General features: G+C 61.5%; 2 protein-coding genes across 11 annotated transcripts in view; one reads left to right on the top strand and one right to left on the bottom strand.

The window, feature by feature from the left end:
• Positions 1 to 11671, top strand: part of TMEM241 (transmembrane protein 241) — a 48263-nt gene extending 36592 nt beyond the window's left edge. For 2 of the 10 annotated variants that reach the window (XM_045573916.1, XM_045573917.1), the window contains exons 13-16: positions 228 to 297; positions 1958 to 2051; positions 9579 to 9643; positions 11107 to 11531. In XM_045573916.1, the coding sequence (XP_045429872.1) occupies positions 228 to 297; positions 1958 to 2051; positions 9579 to 9643; positions 11107 to 11173 (296 nt within the window). In that variant the 3' untranslated portion in view covers positions 11174 to 11531. Of the gene's footprint in view, positions 1 to 227; positions 298 to 1957; positions 2052 to 2700; positions 5026 to 5495; positions 6984 to 7049; positions 7596 to 9578; positions 9644 to 11106; positions 11532 to 11608 lie in introns of those variants that run through there. The other 8 variants (XR_006740204.1, XR_006740203.1, XM_045573915.1 and 5 more) reach the window with 8 other exon arrangements.
• Positions 11672 to 17118: 5447 nt separating this feature from the next.
• Positions 17119 to 19819, bottom strand: part of CABLES1 (Cdk5 and Abl enzyme substrate 1) — a 47635-nt gene continuing 44934 nt past the window's right edge. Inside the window, exons 9-10 of the mRNA XM_036416890.2 lie at positions 19356 to 19563; positions 17119 to 18387 (exon numbers count right to left, since the gene is read on the bottom strand). Coding sequence (XP_036272783.1) covers positions 18247 to 18387; positions 19356 to 19563 — 349 coding nt within the window. The 3' untranslated portion in view covers positions 17119 to 18246. The remainder of the gene's footprint in view (positions 18388 to 19355; positions 19564 to 19819) is intronic.

Here is a 19819-nt window from a genome sequence, read left to right as displayed (position 1 = left end):
AGGGCTTGAGCAGGGGTCCTGCAAGGCCGACTCCTCAGTGCATCCTTCTATGGGACTGTTACTGTCACTGTCACTGTCACTGTTACTGTGAGAAAGGGCCGTACCAGGAGCCCAGGGACGCTGTTTGAACTTGGTGCTGCTGCTCCTTGCTCAAGGTGCTGGTCGGCGAGGTTGGGACCACGGGCGCGTGCGTATGGGCCACCGTCTCACCCTCACTGTGCCCGCAGGTGACCTCCTCTGTGCCCGGGACTTCGCCTTGTTGTATTTCTACAGATTCCATGGCAGCTGCTGCGCCAGGTAATCTGATCTCACGGCCCTCACACTATTCATTCCCATTTCTGTGCTCCCAGCTGTGTCTTCGCTCCGGCGAAGCCAAAGGCACTGGTAGTCACCCATCGCGTGGCCAGGGGTGCTGCAGGGGAGGCTGGGTGCTCAGAGCTGGCTGGGCCTTCGAGGACCCCCGTCCTGCGGAAGTGTTTACACCCCAGCAGTGGCTTCCAAACTTGCCAAGAGCTGGGATTTCCCGATGTTTTTTTTCTTCTCTCCACAAGCAGTTCTTTCCACTTTAATCTGAGCTAGTTGGGTTCAAGGGGAGATTGTGGTCCACAGTCCTACCCTCTCCACTTCCACCTTGGCCTCCCTCTTGCTCCTGAAGGGCAGCCTCCAAAAAGAAATAACAACCTCCACTGAGCCCCAAGATTATGAGACAGGTTGTGGAGACCACTGAGCAGAGCAGGCTGGACGAGGTGATCTCGGGAAGTACTCAGGGACGTGGACCAGCCACGTGGATAGAACTGGGCAGGTGGGCCGTCCTGTCTCCCTGTTCCCCTGCCCCCGCCCCCTAGCCTGACTTCACTGCTCTGGGGGGCAGGTCTCTGTGGCAGGAAAGCCGACGCGGGGTGAGGTCCAGCTCGCTGCTCCCTGACCGCGTTACCTGCTTCTCCTGCCCTCTCTCGTTTCCTCGCCCGGAGGAGGGGAATGCTCGCAGGACAGGGCTGTGTGCACTGAGGCGGGAGTCTGAAGCCTGCCTGGCCCCGTGAGGATGGCCACCGTTGTCACCTGCTGAGGCCACCTGTGGGCCCAGTGTCCGAGACCGTGAGGAAGTGCTCCCTGAAGTCCCGGCTGGGGACACACAGAGCGGCCGAGGCTAGGTCCTGCCCCCCAGAGCTCCCATCAGGTCAGAGCCACCACCAGCCTGCACCCCGTCAGAGGGCAGCCTGGGGGTGCAAACGGTTCAGCCCACAGGCCGCCTGTGGTTTGGGGCACAGCTGCAGGCGTGAGTCTTCTTTTCGAGCCACACGGGCCCTCACTGCGTGTCTGTGCTGAGCCGGCCTCCGTGCTGGCGTCCCTGCCGTGCTCCCTCCCCAGCCCTGCCCCACGCCAGGGGGAGCAATTGTTCCGCTGGGAGTTCCCTGTGCTGTGCTGTGGCTACGGTGACTGTGAGGGTGATCATGAAGATGGTCTGGTGCGGCCACTGCTCCCTACCACGGCTGTCAGTGCCGCGCGGCCCCAGGGTGGGGCGTGCAGGTCACCCCGGCATCGCCTCCTTCCTGGAGTGCAGTTGCTGTGTGGGTGCCTCGCTGGGGGGCGTGTCATGGGCCAGCCCTCCCCTTTTAGAGTCTTACCTCGAACCCAGACCCTCTGCCCTCAGAGGTGCTTTCCTTTAGGAACCTGTCCTGGCCGTGTGTTCTGTTCCAGCATAGCGGAGGGCGGGGGGTACTGTCCCCCTTTTCTTTCTCGTGGTTTGACAGAGTCCGGCCAGATTTCTGTACCCCGCTCCCCAGGTAGTGAAATGCTCTCTTCACAGCTCCTAGGGAAGGAGCACTTATTGGGCCTCTAATGTCTTTTTAAACTGGAGACCACTGGGAGCAGAGGAAGTGGGTATGTAACTAAAACCGGCAGATGCAGTGTCACAGGGAACAGAAGGCAGCCTCATTCACAAAGTCTCTCCTTCCAGCGGGCTCCTGGGGTTCCTCCTCACGCTCAGCGCCCTGAAGCTGAAGAGCCTGGCAGCCCCTGGGCAGTGTGCGGCCTGGCTGCTCCTGGCTCAGGTAAGTGGGGGAAGGGGGAGCTTGGGCTGAGCTGGCACTGTCAGGCTTATCTCCACGGGTCCGTTCTGGGCACCGGCCTCCGCCTGATCCCGCTCAGCCCATGTCTGCGCCTCCTCCTTGTGCTCCCAGCCGGGGCGCCAGGGAACCCCGCACCCCGCACCCCCTACTTTCCTGAGCCCTGACGTCCCCACAGGAACACTGGAGGTTTATAAACAGACAACATCTCAAAAGCTGCTCCAGTCCTAAGAGACTGGCCTCTGGATGCACGGGGCATTCTGACCCCTTCCTGGGCTGTGCGGTGTCAGAACCCAACTGGCCAGGAGTCTCACCTGCAGAGGGGCAGAGCAAGGGAGGGGGCCGTGGCCAGGCACTGGATGAAGCGGAAAAGGGGCAGCTTACCTGTACCTGACTAGCCAGGCTCCGTGGGAGCTGGGAGGGAGGAGACAGGAGGAGAGGAAGCAGCTGTGGGACCGGGACCCCCGGGAGGTCCTGGCGCCATCCTGGTGGAGCATTTCATCCGTCGTGTCGCCTCGGGGCTGCCTGCCAGACGTGGCTGTTGTTAATGAGTGCGATCGAGTGACAGTCACCGGAACAAGTGCCCAGAGACATCTTCATGTTGATCGATTGGCTACCCCCCCCCCTCTGAAAGGAAATTCCACAGCAGCATCTACACCCGAGTGGTCTCTGTGTGAGAGCATGACTAGTTCTGACCCCATGGACGGTGGCATGGCTGAGACGCTGGCTTCCCCATGGTGGAGGAGCACGTGGACTCACCCTCCCCACGTCAACTGGAAAGCCAGACCAAGGCACGCTGACCACAGGCCCGTGGCACACAGCAGCCTGGTCCCTGAGAGTGGCTGCTCCCGGTGGGGACGGCTCTGGTGGTGCGTTCTTGCTCCCGTGCCTTCCTCCCCAGCTCTATCCGTGTAATAGTGGAACCAGAGCTAGGTGGCTGCGAAAACCACTGGCCTTGTTGGTGCTTCCAGAATCTCCACGCACAGTATTTTCAGTTAAAGGTTCTGTCCGTGTAAACGAGCAGGAAGAGCCAGGGCCCCACTGTCCTGGGCTCACAGCCCTCCGTGGTACACGCAGTGGACAGGGTCTGGCTGGGGACGTGGGGAGCTCGGGGTTGAGAGGCCCATCGGGGACTGGACAACTCTGCATGTGCCCCGGCTGACCCTGTCTGTGCTCCAGAAGCAGAGCCCCCACACTCCGCCCGCAGAGCCCGAGCGCACTCATGGGAGGGAAAGCCGGGGACATGAGCCCCCTGAGATTCGGTGTGCTCCTGGCCACTCAGAGCCAGAAGCAGAGAGGTCTTTCCTGCTCCAGGTGTGTGAGTGCGCCCTCTGCCTAGGCTTTGCAGAACTCTGAGCAGTGCAGCCGGGGGTGACCATGAGGAAAGCAGCTGAAGAAAACACAGGAAACGCGGTGAAGACCTCAGAGCTGCACCTTCCGTGGGAGACGGACCTTAAAGACTCCGTCCAGGCAGGTGACTGAGAAGCAGAACAGACGACAGCGCTCCCGCGGAGGTCAGCCCCAGAGCTGCCGCCGTGGCTACGTAAAGTGTCCGGTGTCCAGCGGAAATTAGACGCTTTCCGAGAAACAGGAAGCGTGATTTATGCCAGGAAAGAGCCGTCAGGAGGAGCCTGTCTGTGTCCTCAGATTTACAGCTCAGCAGGAAAAGACTGCGGTGCGGCTGTTCAAATACATTCAGACACAGAAAGGAAACCACATTCAGAGAATTCAAGGAAAGACAATACAGAACCTCCGTAAAGAGGCCAAATGATTTTGAAAAAGAAAGCCAAATGGGAAATCTGGCGTTGAAAGTAACTGACATGAAATGACCGATTTTCTAAAGGTATTCAGTAATAGATTGGAGATGACCCAGGAGGCCGAACAAAGGGAATTCTTCGATCTAAAGAACAAAGACTAAAAAAACCCTAAAATATAAACAGAGGCTTAGCGATCTGTGGGACATCAACCACAGCAATGTCTATATAAGAAATCCAGAAGAAGAAGAAAGAGAGGTAGAAAAAAAAAAATAGTTTAAATGGATGACTTCTCAAAAAAAAACAATGGAGGATAACACATTTAATGTGTTGAGAGAAAATGTCCAACCAGGAATTCTCTATACAGCAAAACTGTCCTTCAAATATGAATGAGAAAGACATTCCCAATTAAAGAAAGGGATTTTTGCTAGCAGTCCTATCAATAGTTACATTATATGGGAATAGACTAAATAGCCCACTCAAAAGTCAGAGATTGTCAGTCTGGATAAAAAAGGAAGACCCAACTGTATGCTGTCTATAAGAGACACTTCTTAGATTCAGAGACACAGAGAGGTTGAAAGTAAAAGGATGGAAAAACAACCTTGCAAACAGTAGCCATAATGCAGCTAGCCCTAGTGACTATTAAAATCCAACTAGACTTCAGATAGGAACTATGCCTGGAGAAGGTTAATATGTTGGGAAGATGTAACAGTTATAAACACCCCTAACAACAGCAGCCCAAAGCATACGAAGCAACAAGTGACAGAGCAGAAAGGAGGAGCAGTGACAGCTGGGATTCCAGTGCTGTGGGAGTGCAGACCGGGGCAGCCACTGGAACACAGAGGAGCTTCCTCAGAAAATTAAAATGGAGCTGCCTTTTGACCCAGCGATCCCACTTCTAGGAATAAGAATCCTGAAACACCAATCAAAGAATACGCACGCCCCTATGTTCATAGCAGCATTAACTACAACAGCCACAATCGGGAAACAGCCCAGTGCAGTGCCCATCGGCAGGTGCATGGATAAAAAAAGCTGTGGTACATCCACATCATGAACTACTACTCGGCCGTCAAAAAGAAGGAAGCCTTACCTTTTGCGACAGCATGGTGGGCCCTGGAGATTGTTGTGCTTAGTGAAATAAGCCAGTCGGAGAAAGACAAATACCATGTGGTCCCAATTACATGTGGAATCTAATGAACAAAATAGAACCGGGGCATTGATGCATGGAACAGACGGAGCTGTCAGAGTGGGAGCGAGACTGGATGGAAGAGCCTGGCTGGTGTGGCTCAGTGGTTGAACGTCAACCTCGGAACCAGGAGGCCACAGGCCACAGTTCAGTTCCTGGTCAGCGCACATGCCTGGGTGCTCCCCCCCTCGTAGGGGGCGTGCAGGAGGCAGCTGAGAGCTGATGTTTGTAATTGATGTTTGTAATTCCCTATCCTCCTTTCCTCTCTCTCTTAAAAAAAAAAAGAATAAAAACACATTTCTTTAAAAAATGAAGGATTTTTAATTCTTCCTAAATGTGAAGGATTGAACAAAAGCCATTAAGAGTTCTTCTGGCTTCAATATATTAAACAATCTTCCCTCCTCTCTTCTTCTTCTTTTCTATTTAAAAATAAGCTCTGTGACCCCCACTGCATAATGGTTACCCATCCCGACATGCACTTTCCTACAGACCAGACGTGCTGACATTGAGGTGCAGCACGCTGTACGCGGCCCTTCCCGTGATGTCACTGGGACGGCTGGGCGCCCGTGTATAGAGTGACTCGGAAGGTTGCTCCGTTGGCCCAGAGGAGAATTGGGATTCTGTGAAACACTCAGAGATACACAGGCCGAGAGGCCATTTGGAGGGGCCTGGGACACCTTCCCTGTCCCAAAAGCACCGATGCTCCTCCCCTTCCAAGGATGTGTCACGTCGCATCATCACGCCCGCGTTGGAAGAGGAGGCGTCTGTGCTGCTCTCTGTTCCTCGTCTTTCTTTGCCTCTTTCCTGGGCTCGGTGCTCAGCAAGGACAGGTGCCTTCTCAGTCACTGTGTCATTATGGTCATTGCTGGTCTCGGGGACTGGAGGGCATTCTAAGAAGCTGAAAACAATACTTAGCAACCTTTTCCGCTCCTTTGTCTGATGAAGCAGCTGTGTGAACCCTAACGCAGCCTCGTACAGTCGTGGGGTCCCTTCCAGCTTGTGCTGAAGAGCATTGACGCAGGGGAAGTGGTTGCGTTTAAGAGAAAAGCGATGACGTGCAGGCATGTGAGGAAGACATGGTCGCTGGTGGTTGTTCCAGCAGCTCTACGTTCTGAGAATTCTTCTGTGTCGAGTAGCGTCTTGTCTCATCCTTCCGACGGATGGATGGCAGCCCTCTGTGTCCGGGAAGAGGCAGCTGAGGCTGAGCCAGGAGAGGAGACTCAGTACCCGCCCGGCTGTCGAGGACCCAGTGTTGCTCCCCATGCACAACTGCTCCCCAGGAGGGCAGAGTCTCCCGCAGGCCAATGCAGTGTCCTCACCCTTCACGCCCGGAGGCAGTGGAACCCAGGAAGCGGCTTCCTCTGCCCCTATGGCCTCGGGAGCAGCTCGCTGTCCTTGTCTGTAACTTGGTGACTTGGTTATTTTATTGTTCGAGTGTCATCTCTAAGGCCGGGACTCGGTGCTGGCCGTGCGGCGGCGTGGTGTCTGTGTGATGTCTGCGTGTGCCGGGTTCTCGGGGCCTGCGGGAGGGCAGGGGCCTTGCTCACCGGGCCCAGGCCCTCTTCTGACACGGTCAGGTGTGCTGCCTGCGGAGCAGCTGTGTGTGACGGGGTTTTAAGGGTCAATGGGCTTGCACAGTTTGGGGGACATTGAAGGTGTCTTTGAATGGGGGGGGGGCTCTGAGTGAGGCAGCGGAGTGGCTGAGCGGCCCCCGTCAGCGTGTGACACGCAGGCGCAATGTGTGTGCGGTGTGAAGGGGTCACACGGAGGTAAGCCAGCACCCCTCCTCACCCACTCACAGGAGGACACAGGCGCCTCGGGTGGGGAGCGGCCTTCCGAGGCCACTAGCCTCCGCGTCATTCTAGTTTCCGTGTCTGTGCTGCAGTGTCTTTCTCCCTGTTGTCCTCATCACCCCGGTCTCCCCATCTCTGCCACAGCGCTGGGTGGGGACACGCTGTCCTCCTGGGGGGAAGTCAATCTCGGAGGAGGAGGCCCTCCTGTTTGCTCTGCTGCCTGAGGCTCCACCCCTTCCTCCTGTCACAGAGTCTCACCGGAACGCCTGGCCAGTCCCGCGTGCTCTCCCTCTCTCTCGCTCGCGCCTCCCTGTGCCCTGGACCCAGGGGAGAGCAGCGCTGACTCGGCGACGTGCGCAGCGAGGGGCTTCCCGTGGAAAGCTCAGTGCGGCTGTTTCCGCGGACGTTGGAGCCACTGCGGCAAGGAGAATAATTTTTCGTGGAAAATGAAACCTTGCGGTGGCATATTCCCCTCTCGGCCTCTCGCTAGGCAGCCACAGGCAGGTCCCGTCTTCCGGGCGTCTGCGGAGCCCGTGGCTGCGCACAGATATCTGGGAATTATTCCTCACGAGCACGGCGTTCCCAGAGGGACGTGGGCGGATTGAAGGAAAACATTAAAATTCCATCTCCCATTGTCACACAGTTCACGCGGACCGAGGCCTGTTCGCGGACATTTTGCTGTTTTGGATGAAGCTGTTTTTCTCGTTTCCAATGATGAAGTCTGATTTTTTTTCTGGGCTATTTTTAGAGCCATTGATCATCCCAGTGTTCTGTGCCGCAGAAATATGATAACAATTCTGGTTTCACAACTCTGACCTGAATGAGTTTGCTTATTGAGGAAATACTTTGAATTTCTGTAAATTTCCTGCCTGCAAGGTCTTATATGGATGCTGTTATGACCCAAGATTATTTATTTAGGAAATGTGTCTTTATTGCTTTTGAGAGAGAGGGAGAGGGAGCGAGAGAGAAACCTTGCTCCACAGACCGCAGCTCCACCTCCAGCTCGGCTTTAGATTCCGGCACCAACGCCCCTGGTCCCTGGAACAACGGACGTGCCGGCAGATCACAGCCAACCTGGTGCTCCTGTGTGCAGATGTGTGGTTGGTACTCGCACACGTTTCTTATTTAATTCCCATCACAGCTGTGTGGACCCACCACATGCTCCTCTGGCCCCTTGGACGAGAGGGAGCACAGATGTGGGTGACGCCTGTTACAGCCGGGGAGCGGGCCCAGCCCCAGGCCCCCTGCAGGAGCCGGGCATACAGCACTGCCGTGTGCAGTCCCTGCCGGAGGCACGGGCAGTGGCGTGGCCTGTGCCAGGCGAGCAGGTGTGGGAGCCCCGAGGAGCCTTGTCTGCTCGCCGTGAGGCAGACCGGCCGGGGAAGGTCTGGATGTGGGTTCCAGCGGGCGAGGAGGAATGTGGGTGAGGTCTACAGGCAGAGGGGACTTGGAGCACAGGTGAGATGCTGGGATGAAGTCGAGTTTGAAACCGGAGCCGATAAGTGAGGGCGTGGGCTACCCCGGCAGTGTGGGTTAGAAACTCACCGCAGATCGCAGCAAATCCTACCAACCAGCCTGAACCTCGACTCTCCCCCAAATACAGGACTCTGGCAGGTTCGCTCACAACACTTTATTTTCTTACAAAAACCCACACAAACATTTATCTTTGGATTGGAACGAGTGTTTCTAAAACAAACCCGACCCGTTTGAATAACAGGAGGCTGTGACCGCTGTCCGGAAGCAGGAAGTTCACGGCCACAGACGCAGGGCCGAGTGCCGCCTTTGGCGTCCTCCGCGTGGGGCCTGCTGTTTGCTATTCGCTCCGAGTGCGAGGGAGCGTTCCTCAGGCCGCAGAGCTGTGTGCAGACAGACGTGCCCTCCAGGTGCCCTTGGTGAGGAGGACCAGGGCGCAGCGGCCGCTTCCTGTCTTCAGGGTAGCTCCGGCAGCATCGTGAGGTCTTCACAGACAGACTCCGGCTCTTTAACGCTCAAGACCAGCCCTGCTCTCACGGACATCCGTCTTCAGAACTTTCCATCATCCAAACGGAAACTGCCCGTTGGAAATGGCCCGTGCTCGGGCCGCCACCTCCCTGCCCGTCTCTGAGTGATGCCCTGCACCTCAGCGTGGGATCTCGGTGTCCGAGCACAGGGTCCCGGCCTCACTCACCGCCGCATGCTGCAGAGCCGCTTCCTTTAGGGCCGAGGAATCTGTGTCGTCACGTGGCGCTGTCGACTCGCCCTCAGTGGGCTGTTGGGGCGCTTCCCAGCGGTTTCTGAGCTGCTGCAATGAACATAGGGGTGCAGGCACCTGTGTGCCTCCTGCTTTCAGTGATTCTTCCCCTTGTGCCCCTTCCCCTCAAACCCCACAAAAAACCGCAGGCCAAGGCAGGACACAGGCGTGCCGTCTGGAGGACCTGGGACGGCCGTGCACCCAGACCTGGGTTCACGTGGACTAGACGGAGACCAAGGTCTGCTCTGCCCACCTCGGAGGGGGGAGGGGGCGCTGCGGGGGAGGGGGACCTGAGGGGGGCTGCCTGCCGCCGCCCGTGACCGGTTTGGGAATGAAATGCTTTTGCAGGCACCCACTTCCCACATAGAGTTCAGTGTCTTCCCACCAGAGCTCCCCTCAGCAACACTGACCAAGGCACTGGCGTGGCCGGGAGGGAGGGGAAGGGAGGGGAGGGCGGCGTCGGACCTGGCCCAGCCTGCGCTCGGCTTGTGAGGGCTGGAGAAGGTTCTGGAGCCCACGCTGATGCCTCTGTTGGGCTTCTCTCTGCAGGTGACCACAGCTGGCTGCTCGGTGCTACTGTTCGAGGGCATCCTGACCAGGGCGGCCGTGGGATGGTGAGTGGCCATGGTGGTGGGGTTCTCCGGGTGCCATGGGAAGGGCGAGGCGTGGGCGTGGGCACTCAGAGGCTGTGTGGCTGGGCACACCCTCCCCGCCATGCTGTGCAGCCGGAAACACAACACGCAGCCCCTAGCACTTGTGTGCACAGGAGCGCATGGTGGCAGCCATGTCGGCGTGTGAGGCTGTGCGGTCTCTCCGTCCTCCATTCCTTTGGCTCTCAGACTAGCTCCAACCGTCCTGTTTAGAAGGACCCGTCCTCACAGGGAGACGGCACGGCCTCTGAGGGCGAGCAGACTGAGGAGCGAGTCGTGGGGCTCGGGGGGACAGTGCAGAGGCCTGCGGTGGGGGTGACCAGAGCCGTGGCGAGGGAGAGGGCAGGAGGGAGGCTGGCGAGGCCGTGAAGGCTGTGGTGGGCATGGCTCGACCTGAGAGGAGGGGAGAGGAGGTGGCCAGGCCTGGGAGCCGCACCCTGTGCCTGCCTGAGGCTCCCCGTCAAGCACAGGGACCCTCCTCTCTGGAGTGCTGGCTGCACACGGGAGCCTCCTCCAGAGCGCTCGGAGGCCTGCTCTCTCCCGCACAGCCGGCCTGCGGGAGGCGCACTGTCCCTCACGGGTCCCCGAGGAGGTGCCTCGTGTCAGGCGCGCACGTTGGTGAGGAAGCGAGGAAAGAGCAGAACCGTCTGAACTATAGATGGGAAGGGGAGCATTCCATCTGTTGACTAGAGAAGGCTTCACAAGGTTTATTGGAGCCAAATGCTAGAACGCGCCCAGAACAAGGTCGTGACAGACGGAAAACTCGGAGAACAGCCCCTGCTCCCTCCTGTGAATCAAGGCCCTGGACCCACCGGGGTGTGTGTGTGTGTGAAGGCGGCAGGGAAGCAAGGCGGGTGGGGGAGCAGCAGCAGGAGAAACGGCTTCCTTCCCAATGGGGACAGATGGAGCTGGGCACAAGGTGACAGTGAGGTCTGTGGTGTCTGCTCGGAGCCTGCCGTGGTGCCGCTGAGGGGCCGCACCAAGAAAATTACTGATTTCCAGCTGTGTGCTGTCCTGGATGCATGTTATCCTGGATGCGTGCAGTCCTGGGTGCGTGTTGTTGCCCTGGGTGCATGCTGTCCTGGGTGCATGCTGTCCTGGATGCGTGTTATCCTGAATGCGTGTTATCCTGGATGCGTGTTGTTACCCTGGGTGTGTGCTGTCCTGGATGCGTGTTGCTACTCTGGATGTGTGCTGTCCTGGGTGCGTGCTGTCCTGGATGCCTGCTGTCCTAGGTGCGTGCTGTCCTGGACACAGCCTCTTCTCCACCTTGCAATCCCCCCCCAGCTCAGGGGACTTTGCAGGATGGGCGGTTCTTGGGCCTGACCTGGAAGTGGGGTGCGGGGAGCCCCCACAGCAGAACCAGGGCGTCCCTCACCCACGTACGTGGCTCCCAGCAGCCTCCTGACCTCTTGACTCTCTTGCAGCCTCCTGCTCAGTGGACTGGGCAAGACCATGCTGGTTTTCGCAGAGAGGAGGGGCACCCCGAGGTGACGAGGTGACGACGGAAGGAAAACGGCGGCTGTGGAGCTCCAGCGAGGGTGAGAAGCAGAGCCCGGAGCCGAGCACGGGGCAGAGCACGGAGCAGAGCACGGAGCTGAGCCTGGAGCCGAGCCTGGAGCCGAGCCTGGAGCCGAGCACGGAGCCGAGCACGGAGCCGAGCCTGGAGCCGAGCACGGAGCCGAGCACGGAGCCGAGCCTGGAGCCGAGCACGGAGCTGAGCCTGGAGCCGAGCCTGGAGCCGAGCCTGGAGCCGAGCCTGGAGCCGAGCACGGAGCCGAGCACGGGGCCGAGCCTGGAGCCGAGCAAGGAGCCGAGCACGGAGCCGAGCACGGGGCCGAGCCTGGAGCCGAGCACGGAGCCGAGCACGGAGCTGAGCCTGGAGCTGAGCACGGAGCCGAGCCAGGAGCCGAGCAAGGAGCCGAGCACGGAGCCGAGCACGGAGCCGAGCACGGAGCCGAGCACGGAGCCGAGCCCGGAGCTGAGCACGGAGCTGAGCCTGGAGCTGAGCACGGAGCCGAGCCTGGAGCCGAGCAAGGAGCCGAGCACGGAGCTGAGCCTGGAGCTGAGCACGGAGCCGAGCCAGGAGCCGAGCACGGAGCCGAGCCAGGAGCCGAGCACGGAGCCGAGCCTGGAGCCGAGCACGGAGCCGAGCCTGGAGCTGAGCACGGAGCCGAGCACGGTGGGGCTGCTTCCCTTGCGCCAGAAGCTCGTGGTCTCTGGCCGCAGAGAACGGACCGGTGTCTCTTCCTGGAGAGGTCGCCTCGCCGCGCCCCAGGTGTGCAGACGCTGGGATGCCTGTGGAGGTGCTGTTCACTCTGGAGCCTGCAGACACTGCTCTCTGCTCACGCTTGGGCCGCCCGGCGTCGCGTGGTGTTGGGGTTTGTTTTGTGTGTTTCCATCTTCGGAGCCTCCTGGGACATCGCTTCCTCGAGCTCCTGTGGGCTGGTCGGAGCCTCACCCACCTCCTCAGGGATCCCTCCCGAGGGCGTCCGCAGGGCCAGGGACGCCATTGCCCCAGAGCGATGTGCCGTTGTCTTTTTTATAAAAGCATCTCTAGCAAGGGTTTCTGTAGTTGTTTGACCTTTAACCTCATGTCCCAGAGTCCTGTTTTTAAAGATCTGGTTTCTTGCTTTGACATCAGTCAAAAGTGGCCTACAGGGCGGGCCTGGGGTCTGTAAACCAGAGGCTGGCCCGTCACTGCGGCTGCCCCCAGCCCAGGCTCCGGACGGGCCCCCTCCTGGCACCCAGGCCCCGGACGGGCCCCCTCCAGGCACTCAAGCCCCGGGTGGACCCCCTCCAGGCTCCCAGGCCCCGGGTGGAGCCCCTCCAGGCACCCAGGCCCTGGGCAGGCCCCCTCCAGGCTCCCAGACCCCGGGCGGGCCCCCTCCAGGCACCCAGGCCCCCCTCTCGGCACCCAGGCACCCTCCCCCTGAAGAACCATGTGCTCACGTCCTCTCTGGATCATGGTGACCGGAGACCTCGGTGGCTGCCAGTCAGAGGGTTTTGTTTGTACAAGAAATTGCTTTGTGTCAAGAGGCAGTTGCTGATGGGTGTGGCCGTGAGGAGATATAACCTGGCATTTGTGTTTGTGGGCGATCTGCCTCTCGTCTCTGCAGCCCCAGAGGGAAGCCGCTCTGGGAGAGAGTGCTCCTTCTTTCTAATCTTTCCCGAGGAAGCTCTTTCCATGGGTTCTCAGATGGGGGGAGGAGGGGGGGTGTGTGTGGAAGGAGCTACCCCAGCCCCCTCCCTGGCAGCGAGGGGGACCCCAGAGGAGCACATAGCACGAGGCCCCCAGGCCCCCGTCTTCACCCGCACGGCCTGCACCTTGGAGAGCATGGCCCTGGGAACGGGGACTTGGCCCAAACGCCATTCCTGGGCCCGAGGATTCCCAGGATCAGCAGAAGGTGGGGCAGGGATATGGAAGGTGGGGGAGGGGAGGGGAGGTGAGGGTTGGGTGGAGGGAGCTGCTTAGTAACAGACACCAAGTCGGAGCTGTGCCCAGGTTCTGTCCCAGGCTGTCCCCCACTCTGGCCAGGGGTGTCAATCACCCTTCACTGATGCCATCCTGCCTCCGGCACCCACTGCCTGTCCATGGCTTTGCTGTTGTCTCCAGCAGAGCGGCCGCCATCAGCAGAAGCCCAGTGGCCAGGCCTCAGGTGGGTGAGCTGCAGGCCGACTGTCCAGCGGGAGGCGCTGGACATTCATGCAATCACAGACCTAAGCAACGCACATCCTGCGGCCAGGAGGCCGGGCCTGCGCGAAGACTCGGGGATTGAAATTAAACACCCACAAACCGCTTTACGGAGCTGTAACGATGTGCCTGGACGTGACCCGGGACAAGCAGGCGGTCAGTGGTTCTCAGTGCATCACAGCGTTCGGCAGCCTCACCACCGTCCGCCTTCAGCGCGTTTCACCCTCCACCCACCGCACCCCCGGGCCCCCCCACCCCGCCCCTCCCGCTGACCAAGAGGGCGCTGTCCGCACCACAGACCCCGTCCGGGCTCCACAGGAACGGGCTCATGTCCATGTGGCCTTGTGTTAGACTCAGCTCTAACGCGCTCCTGCCAGCTCCGAGGGAAGATGGGCCTTTTGAAGCCGACAGTGAAGTGCCAGCGCCGGCACAGCCTGTGCACGGCGGGACGCCGGCAATGGCACCACGACGGCGTTTCCCCCAAATCCTGTTCCCGTTCTTGGCGTGAGGCTCCCCGTCTTTCTGACGAGCAGACAGCTTTTTCCTGAGACCAATACTCTGGCACACGTGGTACCCAAGAGCCTCATCGGGCCTTGCCATGTGGCTCCAAGGTGGCTGCGCATCAGCCTGCGGGCTGAAGGGTCACGGGTTCGATTGCAGTCAAGGGCACTGACCTCGGTTGCAGGCTCCCCGCTCGGTCAGGGTGCATGAGGAGACACCTCATTGATGTGTCTCACATGGACGTCTCATCTTTCCTCCTCCCCACTCTCTAACAATCAGTGAAAAATACCATCATGTGAGCCACATCCCTCCCAGCCTCCCACCCACACTCTGCAGCCCGGGTGGGGTCCACCCAGCTGGTGCCAGGCTGCTGGGTGGGGCCTGGAACCCGCCTGTGCGCAGCTCAGAGGACAGTGCAACTCCCGCTGCACTGAGGGGGCAGGGACCAGGCCCTTCCTGTGGACGTGGGCGGCGAGGCGACGGGAAGGCCGGCGGGGACACGGGTGCCTCGAGCAGCGTGCCGCCCGCTCCCGTGCGCAGCGCAGCAGCCGGAGGGCTGGGTCTGCCCCTCGGACCTTGTCCGCTGGCTGGAGGGGGACGTGAGGCACTGGGACAGGAGCTGGGAAATCGGTGCTCAGCGCCTCCCAGGGCTAAGGAGGAGCCTCTCCAGGCCTGACCTGACCCCGTCTGTGGGGAGGTGGGAGCTGGGTCCCTGGTCCTCCCGCCCCCTCCCCTCCTCCACCACCCTCTCCTCTCGGCAGCTGGGTCCCTGCTGCAGCTCCTGATGCCCCTGCTCGGCCTCGGGACATCCCGCTCTCCATCCCTAGCCCAGGCCTCTGAGAGGCCCATGTTCCCTGCTGCACCCCAAGGCCCCAGCAGCAGCCGCCCCGGGGGCCTGGGGAGGGGGAGGCTCATCTGGCTCCCAAGGGGGGCAGGTATGCCCTCTCCCCCCTCGGAAGGCTCCGGAATGGGCATTGCTCGCTCCAGCTGCCTGGCAGAACAGCCAAAGGCGCCCCCTCCTCTGGGTCATGCCACCCACGGGCTTGCGAGGGCTGTGTCCAGGTTGCCTCCTGCCTCCCACTGTCCCCCAATCACCCTTCACCTGTCTGGCTGCACCCTGTGACCCCAGGGCACCTGGACCCGGGAAATTCAAACGAGCTGTTTATGGTCCCGGTACGGCCCCAATGCCACGTCTATGCTCCACGGGGGTCCCTACGAAGCAGGGGTTTATGTAGTTTTGCCAGCTCAGCTGAGTTCTAGGGCAGGAACAACATCGCTCCCTGACCAAGCGCCTTCAGGAGTCAGCAGCAGCTCACGCATCCTCCGGACGCCCGGTGCGCCCTTCGCAGCCGGCACTGTCCTGGGCCAGCCTGCCAGGGTCACACCTTCCCCTCTGCACCTCGGGGTCACCGCCTCCCTCTACCGGCCCCGCAGGGCCCTCCTGCTCTCCTCCTCGGACACCGTCCCGCACAGGGAAGGAGCGGGAGAGTGGCCGTCCCATGGGGTCTGGGTTGTTTTTTGCAAATAAAAATGAAAATTGGTTTCTGAGTGAAGGCAACGGCTCAGGAAACTGACCTCTGATGTAGATCCCACAAAAGCCTGCAGGTCTCCCCGGAGCAGCCAAAGGCAGAAACGCGCCAGCCTCCCTCCCAGCGCCGTCCTCGGTGGCCACCAGGAGCCCAGCTCTGGCTCCGGAGCCGCTCAGAAAGGGGCTCCGAGGCCGCGGGGTGGGGAGGGAGGGGCAGAGCCGCGTGGCGGGAGGGTGACAGCTCGGGCTCGGTCGGGCTCTGCAGCCAGACTGCCTTTCCCACTCAGTTCTTTTTCTTTTCACTGATCCTCACCTGAGGGTACTTTTTCCATTAAGTTTTTTAGAGAAAGTGGCAGAGAGGGAGGCGGAGAGAGAAACACTGATGTGAGAATCACACCTGGATTGGCTGCTCCCTCACGGACCCCGACTAGGACTGAGGATCGAACCCCCAACCCAGGCCCCTGCCTGTGGCCGTAACCGAACCTGTGACCCTTCCGGGAGCATGCTGCCCGGGCTCCGTCAGCGCCTGTGCTCCTGTGAGCGATCCGTGGCAAAGCCATCCTCACCCGGCTCAGCTCAACCAGCCCGTCCGCACTTTCCAGAAAATCTGTCTGAATGGTCATTATCGGGGCGGCGGGGACACACACACACACACACACACACACACACGCACGTATGGGGACACGGGCCTCGGAGCACCGAGCATCCCTGTTCTCATTGGGCTCCATTTCCTCCTCTTACAGCTTTCACCTCTGCCTCCCACCCCTGGGGGCCCCCCACAGGCACACCATCCCCCGTCCCCGCCAGCCGCCCACGGGAGCCGCCTCCTGAGCCTTCAGTCCTGTGAGTCCTGATTCAGTCTGTGTCCTATCCCGCCCTCAGCGCTCTCCAACCCCCTTCCGAGCCCAGGGCTGAGGCCGTGTCTGAGACGCACCCCCTTCCCCCCCAGCGGCTCTGGCAGCGAGCGTCCCCTCCCCTAAGTCCCCTCCCCCTTCCTGGCTATCTTCCCCTCGGGTGACACACGGATGGTCTCATCTATGGACAAACCTCTATCACCCTCCCCCCGCCCCCAACTAACTCCAATCCGACAGGCCCTCCGACCACCCTCAGGCCACAACAGGGTGAGACTTGAACCAACGGACCAACACCCGTCGAGAAGGAAACGATGGACATTCAGGGACGTCCAAGCTCACCTGCTCTCCCCTCGGCTGGACCAGGCTCGGCCCCCAGCAGACGTGCCAGGTGCCGCCCGAGGCTGAGGACCCAGAGGTGGTGGGGGGCCGGGCGAGAGCCGCTGGGAGCTGGGGGCAGACACAGGAGGCAGGGCTCCAGGCACATGGGCCTCAGGATGGAGACACGTGGAGTGCGGGGCCCTAAATCTTAGTGGGTCCAGCCAGACCCTCCACAGAATCCCTGACACGCCATCCAGTGAAGGAAACGTGTCAGCAGATGCTTAGCACCAAGCCCAGTCCACTGGGAGCCTCCCGCTCACTCTCCCCAGCGGCGCCGGAACCTCTGGCAGCAAGCTCGGTCCGGCCGCTAGGAAGGCTGAACCCATCCCCCTCGCCCTGCCCCTGCCCCTGCCCCTGCCCGGGGGGAGGGGAGAGGCCCTGCTTCCCGCGTGAGGTCTGCAGGGGAACGGCGGCAGGTGAGTCAGTGATGCAGGGCGGGGGTGACACTGGGACGTGTGTACACACACACACACACACACGGATGTAGAAACAATAAAATACTTTAATTCTCTTTACGTGGCCACAGGCCTCCCTGCGGCGAACCTTGGTGGGGCTTCTCGCGGGCTTTAGGGGACGGCGTGGTGACGGCGGTGGTGACACGCTGGTTGGTGACGCACAGGTGGTCCCAGCCGTCAGCACCGCCCGCACAGGGACCCTCTCCAACGGGCACGGCCTTGGCCTGAGGCAGCTGGTCCCAGCTGGCTGAACGCCTCAAACACAAACCGTGTGCCTTACCCTTGTTCTGGATTCTATAAAACACGGAATGTATGTACATACAGCACAACAAAGTGCCTAGCGTGCACTCTAACATAGAGCACCGAGCCCACCACGGAGCGCGGCCCCCGCCGGGCCCGTGGTGGGGGGGAAACACGGGTGTGAGGGGGATGCCGGACGGTGTGGAGCCGCCTGCGCCCTCCCCATGGGGCCCCGACACGAGAACGGACCGCTTCCCCGAGTGGGGGGGTGACAGAAGCCCGGTCACCGTCTGGGGCACACGTGTCAGACACTCTGGTACCGAGAGCGATGGCTCCTCGAGGTTCTCCAAACCACGTGAACCCCTCGGGCACAGGCCCCAGGCGGCAGCCCCCGGGGGGGCCCGGCGAGGTCTGTGCTGAGGGCAGGCTGGCTGCGGCTCGGGGCCGAGGCAGCCTTGCTCAGACACACTGGCACAGGCCCCGGGGACAGCGCCCTCCAACAGCTGGCAGACACTGGCCCCTCCACCGTGAGGGCCTTTGCAAAGCTTCCCTCCGTGTCCAGGCGGTCTGCCCCGCTCGGCTCCAGCGTGACGCTCAGACTTGGCGGGGGGAGTTTGGACCGGCCGCCGGTCTGTGTGCCGGGAGGAGGAGGACTGGGGGCCGGTAGGAACTCTCGCTGGTGGAGCCGGAGGGCCACCGTGTCTCCGCCCAGGCCTCCCCGCCCGGCGGCAGACGGGACTCCCTAAAGGTGCCCGCACAGCCTCCACACAGCGTGTTGGGAGGAGAGGCCGTGCGCTGAGCTCTGCTCGGGAACGAGTCTCCGGTGGCAGCACAGCCTCTGCCTGGGAAGCATCAGCCGGACCTGTGCTGGGAGTCCGCGGCACCAGGAACGCAGGCACCAGTGAGTGCCGGCCGCGCTAGGAGCTCTGGACCAGGCGTCTGTAGTGGGGCATGATCTCGTGCTCCGGCAGGTGCAGGGCGAACTCCAAGGCCACCAACACGGGGAACTCGAAGGCAATCAGCTCGCGTCTGTTCAGCCGGAACTTCTCCTCCAGCTTCTGCAAAGGAAGAGGAGACGAGAGCACGTGAGCTTGAAGACCGCACCCCAGCTTTCTCCCCGTGAGCCCCTCCCCACGGCCAGGGAGGTTTACAGACGGGTAGGCACGGCCGTGGAGGGCGTGAGGGCGTCAGAGCTCGGCAGCAGAGGGAGGCCTCGCACGGAACTAGTGCTGTGGCACGTGGGCGCTGGCCGTGGCGTGTAGACACCGGCCGTGGCGTGTGGGTGCTGGCCGTGGCGTGTGGGCGCTGGCCGTGGCGTGTGGGCGCTGGAGGCGTGGCATGTGGGTGCTGGCCGTGGCGTGCAGACACCGGCCGTGGCGTGTGGGCACTGGCCGTGGCGTGTGGGTGCTGGAGGTGGCGTGTGAGCGCTGGAGGTGGCGTGTGGGTGCTGGAGGCGGCGTGTGGGTGCTGGCCGTGGCGTGTGGGCGCTGGCCGTGGCGTGTAGACACCGGCCGTGGCGTGTGGGCGCTGGCCGTGGCGTGTAGACACCGGCCATGGCGTGTGGGTGCTGGCCGTGGCGTGTGGGTGCTGGAGGTGGCGTGTGGGCGCTGGAGGTGGCGTGTGGGTGCTGGAGGTGGCGTGTGGGCGCTGGCCGAGGCGTGTGGGTGCTGGAGGTGGCGTGTGGGCGCTGGAGGTGGCGTGTGGGCGCTGGCTGTGGCGTGTGGGTGCTGGCTGTGGCGTGTGGGTGCTGGAGGTGGCGTGTGGGCGCTGGAGGTGGTGTGTGGGCGCTGGTCGTGGCGTGTGGGTGCTGGCTGTGTGGGCACCAGCCGAGGAGACGAGAGTTTCCTTACGCCATGGGGATGTCCTTTGAGAGGAGAAGCCCGGGCCCTCCCCCGAAAAGACCACCACCGAGGCCACAGGAGGCCGAGGTCAGTGACCGTGTGTGATGGACGCCTGGGTGAGCAACACAAGACCCGTGGCAGAGTCACACGGGGCAGGGCGGCCGGCCACGGCCACGGCCACTCACATCGATCAGGTGCTTGACCTCGTGCTTCCGGAGGTCGCTGCTGATCTTGGCGGCCAGCAGCACGCAGGCCCCCGCACAGAGCTTGCGGTTCTGCTTGTTGAGCTTCCCCCTGAGGGCCAGCTTCTCGAAGTAGACGAAGGCCGCGGCCACCGTGGGCTCCTCGAGGCCGCAGTCCTCCTGCGCCAGCTTCCGCATCTCCCGCTTCAGGCTGGAGGGCGGGAGGGCCTGCTGAGCCTGAGCACAGCCCGGACCAGGCTCGCCCGAGAGCACCTCCCTCCCGGTCCCCAGGGGACGGCCCGACACGTGAGCCGGACGCTGCGTCACGGGAGACGCGTCTGGGCCAGCCGCCGCCCACCAGGGTCCGTGGGGGCCCAGAGGGTGGCAGCCGTGGTCTAGACCCCGTGGCGTGGGTGCACACGGGACCCCAGGGTGGGCGGGGTCCCTGGACGCTCGGAGAGCTGCCC

This window comes from Pipistrellus kuhlii, unplaced genomic scaffold (genome assembly GCF_014108245.1).
Source record: "Pipistrellus kuhlii isolate mPipKuh1 unplaced genomic scaffold, mPipKuh1.p scaffold_m20_p_57, whole genome shotgun sequence".
In the NCBI taxonomy this organism is placed as follows: domain Eukaryota; kingdom Metazoa; phylum Chordata; class Mammalia; order Chiroptera; family Vespertilionidae; genus Pipistrellus; species Pipistrellus kuhlii.
Note: the sequence above shows the minus strand (reverse complement) of the source record. Positions and strands in the feature narration are given on the sequence as shown.